Source organism: Nestor notabilis, unplaced genomic scaffold, assembly GCF_000696875.1.
Source record: "Nestor notabilis isolate BGI_N333 unplaced genomic scaffold, ASM69687v1 scaffold24838, whole genome shotgun sequence".
NCBI classification, from domain to species: domain Eukaryota; kingdom Metazoa; phylum Chordata; class Aves; order Psittaciformes; family Psittacidae; genus Nestor; species Nestor notabilis.
In genome coordinates this window covers 3,953-8,371 of record NW_009940933.1, presented here as the reverse complement: position 1 = coordinate 8,371, position 4,419 = coordinate 3,953, and the positions used below count along the sequence as shown (strand labels likewise).

The 4,419-nt window shown below is 50.8% G+C and overlaps 1 protein-coding gene across 1 annotated transcript; it reads left to right on the top strand.

Moving 5' to 3' along the window:
* Positions 1 to 235: 235 nt before the first annotated feature.
* Positions 236 to 866, top strand: RPL35 (ribosomal protein L35; the record flags this gene model as incomplete). Its single annotated transcript, XM_010020624.1, has 2 exons — positions 236 to 317; positions 648 to 866. Coding segments are annotated over 2 exons (232 nt in total), but the record flags the coding sequence as incomplete, so codon positions are not given.
* Between the last annotated feature and the right edge of the window lie 3,553 nt (positions 867 to 4,419).

Sequence of the window (4,419 nt, the reverse complement as noted above, 5' to 3'; positions counted from 1 at the left end):
CCCCTCGTCCCGCAGCAAAAACGGGGGGAAATGGGACGGAAAGGCTTGAAAACGGGTTTGCCTGTGCTCAAGAGATGTTGAGCTGAGATGTGCCGGAAGTTGTTGTTTTGCTGCAAGGTGCTGTAGTGTAAGTTATTTGGTTGTAGCGTGTACAGGTTTACTCTTTATGGAGTTTTAGATCTGTGGTGCTGGTCTGTCAGTGTGTTCTGAGACATCCTCCTTTTCCCACCTGCAGACGTGTGGTGCGCAAATCCATTGCCAGAGTCTTAACTGTTATCAATCAGACTCAGAAGGAGAACTTGAGGAAGTTTTACAAGGTAAGAACAAACATCTCACATAGCGGTCTTTTATCTCTTGCTATTTTCATATAAATGCTCTGTAAGAAAGAACCAATTTTATAGATAGTTACTTAAAAGTTGAAGAAGAAAATGTTCAGGTTCTCCAGTCGTGGCTCCTTTCTTATTGCAAGACTACCCTGAATTCTGTAAGCTTGGTGTGAATCTGTGTTGCCAGGAGAGTCTTTTGGACAGCATCACCTCTCTGGGATGTTGTAGCCTGTCTAGAAGATGCTGCTCTTCTTGAGCTCATGCACCTGACTGGGACATCACCATCGCTTAAACTCAGCGGTTGTTTGTTTCTGCAAACAGGGCAAAAAGTATAAACCTCTTGACCTGCGGCCGAAGAAGACTCGTGCCATGCGACGCAGGTTAAACAAGCATGAAGAAAACCTGAAGACCAAAAAACAGCAGCGAAAGGAACGTCTGTACCCAGCCCGGAAATATGCCATCAAGGCATAAACCTGCAGGGTGCTGAGAGTTCTTAATGATACTGGCTGAGTATGGCTCATTAAATAAGAGTTTTGTTTGGAAGCTGTTCTGGTGGTTTTTTTGGTAGTAGTGGGACAAAGACATCATCAGCTTTATGAGGAGAAATCAGAGGGTTTGGAGAAAGTTTATTTGAACTTCTGTTGCTAATGAAAATAGTTTTAAGATTATTGTCCTCTTTGAAGAGCAGGCAGGTGGGTACAGATCCTTACAGCTGATTCAACTTAGCATGTAAAAAGTGTATAGCTTCAGACTGATTTAAAATGGAAACTTGACACATGCTTACAGCAAGTTGGTGTTCATTGATCCAGTAGCTTAAATGCTTAGTTTTTGTCTTGTGCCGGTGTTTTGTGTTAGGTGAAGAAATTTGCTGAGGTGTTTTAGCAGGTATCACTGAAACTGAAGAATTCCTTCAGCAATTGTTTTGGATCTCTGTGCAACTAGTGCCAAAGAACCCCGGTCTGTGGAGCTGAGCTGTGGCAGGGGGTGGCCAGAGGCTGCTGCAGCCTCCTTCCAGGAAACTTCCTCAGTTTCAGCAAGGAAGCCGGGTTCCTGCATCATCCTGCAGATTGGTTCCCACTTGCAGCTGATTCAGTCTCTGCAGACAGCTGCTGGAAGTGTGAGGCTGCACACAGGGTGATGGGGATGGTGAAAGCTCTGTCTGATGTCGCCTCTCGGTGGGGTGTTCGTGTGTCAGGTGCTTGCAGGCAGTGACCTGCACAGGCTGCAGTGTTGCCTGTCAAAAAGCCTGCAGGCCGGTGCTGCACTTGCCCTCAAGTTTGGAGAGTAAAGAGGACATGGTTCTAGTGGTACTCAGGTGTTTTTTTGGATGAGGAGGGTCCAACCAGACTGTTGTTGGCACACAGGGTTACATGCTTTGGGGTGGGAAGAGGGGAAGCTGAGTTCCAGTTAAGTGTTAGGAAAATGTAGGAGGGGGTTGGTAGTTCCAGAGCAAGCGTTCTTGTGTGCATGTGAAGGAAACTTGGAAAAAGCTGAGCTAAAAGGTTGTTTCCTCTCAAAGTCAAGGCACTCCTTGGTCTCACAGTTCCACGCTTCCACCTATGAAGTGTGGAACTAGTTAAAGGGTTTGACTTTCTGTTCCCCATGGAGTTCTTTGGGACTCGGAGATGGAGCTGCGATTCCAAAGGCCTTTTTTGGTGCTGATGTAAGGAAGAGTTATGAAGTGCTCCTCGAGCGTTGGGGATGCAGCAGTCATGGTTCCTGTTAGTGTAGCTAATGCAGTCTAACACGAAAAATTCTCTACCCGTTACGGAGTTCTTAGATTGGATCCAGATTCTGTTTAGGAAAAAGGTCTTAATTGTGCTTGCTGAACTAAGCATAGATCTGAAGGATTTCTGAGCCTCAAACAAGTTTTAACCAGAGAGAGGTCTAATTACGTGCAGTGAAGTGAATTTCCCATATATTGAGCTAATGGAGGGATAGCTTTGCAGTGATGCCGGTACTGGCTTCAGTGGCTTTGGGAGCTTAGCGTGGTCCTGAACACGATACATCTGGCAGCAGAGGAGGCCCAGCCTGGCACAGCTCAGTCCTGAGCCCCAAATGGGGCCAGGCTGCTGAAACGTGCTGTGAGATGGCCTGTTGCCTGTGGGAACTGGCTCCTTTGGCTCACGTTCCCATTGCCATGAAGGCAGGCAGGGTTACACAGTGCTTTGTGTTGGGTTTCTGAATACCCTGCAGAGGCAGCAGCTACGCCTGGAGAAGCACATGCTTTCCACCTGCACACATGGCCCTCCAGCACACCACTGCGAGGATCCCACATCCACACACTCCCATCCCAGGGGCCTGGTGCCTGAAGAAAGAAGGGAAGAGGCTGCTCCCTGTGCTGGGAATCACGTAGGCTGCTTCTGTCAGGTTGTGCCCACCTGAGTTTCAGCCTCTTCTGGATGGGTGTTGTGTGCCCCATGCTCCTGTGGCAGCGCTGCTGAGGGCAGCCTGATGGCAGCATTCCCAACATGGAAAAGCAAAAGCAGGTAATGTCATCCTAATGGACTTCCAGAGTCTGCTCCCGAATGGCATGAGTTGTGAGGCAGCTTGAAAATGAGGGTAGGAAGAAGGTGGATGCCTCTGATGACAGCATCAGGGAGAAGTCATAGGTTTGGAGAGCAGCACTGTGCCCGGAGAAGACTAAACACATGCACAAATAGCAGCTTGAAGCTGGCGCCTCTGAGCATCTTGAGGAGCAAGGCCATCTTTGAGGGTAAATTGGTTTTGTACAACTTCTCAGGTACCTGATGGGGATTTCGGTGACAATCTGCTGATTTTTGAAGCTTTTTCTGTATGTTTTTATAAATTAAGAGCAAACCAGAGGGTGCTCAGCTTGGTACCACCTCATCCTGCCCTACAGCACTGGGTCAGGCACAGCATTTGCCTCCAGGGACAGAGTGTTCTCTGCCTCCTGCCCAGAGAGTGGTGGAGCAAAGTGTGGGACTGCTCCCTTGGGAGAGGGGATGCTGGCACAGGGCTCTGCTGTCGGGAGGGGGAGTAGGTGACCTGCCAGACACGTGGCTGGGAAGCTGGGACTGCCCCCAGCAGCCATCCCCATGCTGAAGCAGGAGTTGGTACAGGAGAACAGCTCAAGCTTCACTTTGTGCGCAATCCACAGCAGGTGCTCGAGGAGGTAAATGAGTTTGTGGCACTGCACTAAATCCTGGGGCTGAATTACTCCATCCCTCTGTAGCAGGGTGGCAAAACCATCTGAATTACACTGTGCTGTCACAGAGGACATCCCACGGACAAGCAGCTCTTTAAATCGGAAACAACATCCCAGTTGTCTGCATGGATGCAGAGGTGAAGTGATGGGCTCTACCACAGGTTTCCTTCAGGGCACAGGTGAAGAAGATGCTTCCTCCTGCTGCAGAGTGAGGCAGGTGCCTGTCGTGGACAGTGTCACCAGCTCCTGGGGGTCTCCACTGCACTCCTGCACTGACCCAGTGCAGCTGCCCGTGCTGGCCCTGGTTTAGCACCAGTGTTTGCAGAGCTTCAGGGCCTCTGAGGCTCAGAAATGTTTATTTTCCCTTGTAAGTGCAGATGTCCCTCAGCATCGGACCAGACTGCCTGGGGGAAGCTGCTCTTCACCAAATAAATAGTTTCCAGGGTGGGGATGGGGAAGGAGGAGCAGCCACGGGCTGACTGCGGGGCACTGCCCAGGCTGATGCCACTGCGAAGGGAGCCGTGGCTGCCTGCCCTGGACGGGGTTCAGCATGACCAGATGTTCCTCTCCCCAGCACAGCAGGCACCAGCGAAGTGTGGATGGTGTCTATGGGAGCTGGCAGGATCCGCTCCATGACCTGATTCTGCAGCTGGGACAGGGTTTGGGGTAAGGGGAGAGATGCAGCAGGGGCAAAGGCAGATGTGAGTCGTACAAGGTCTCCACCTCCCTTGGCCAGTGTTTACTGTGATGGACACAAGCCCCAGCTCTTCCAACGCTCCTGGCCTTGCTTCTGTTGCCTCCCTTGTCTGAGATGGCTCCTTAGCAGCTGTCCTGAGCACCAACACTGAGGGCTGACTGGTTTCTGCATGCAGTGGGGTGCGCAGGGAGCGTGGAGGGACACACAAGGTGCTGCGCAGGGCAGGA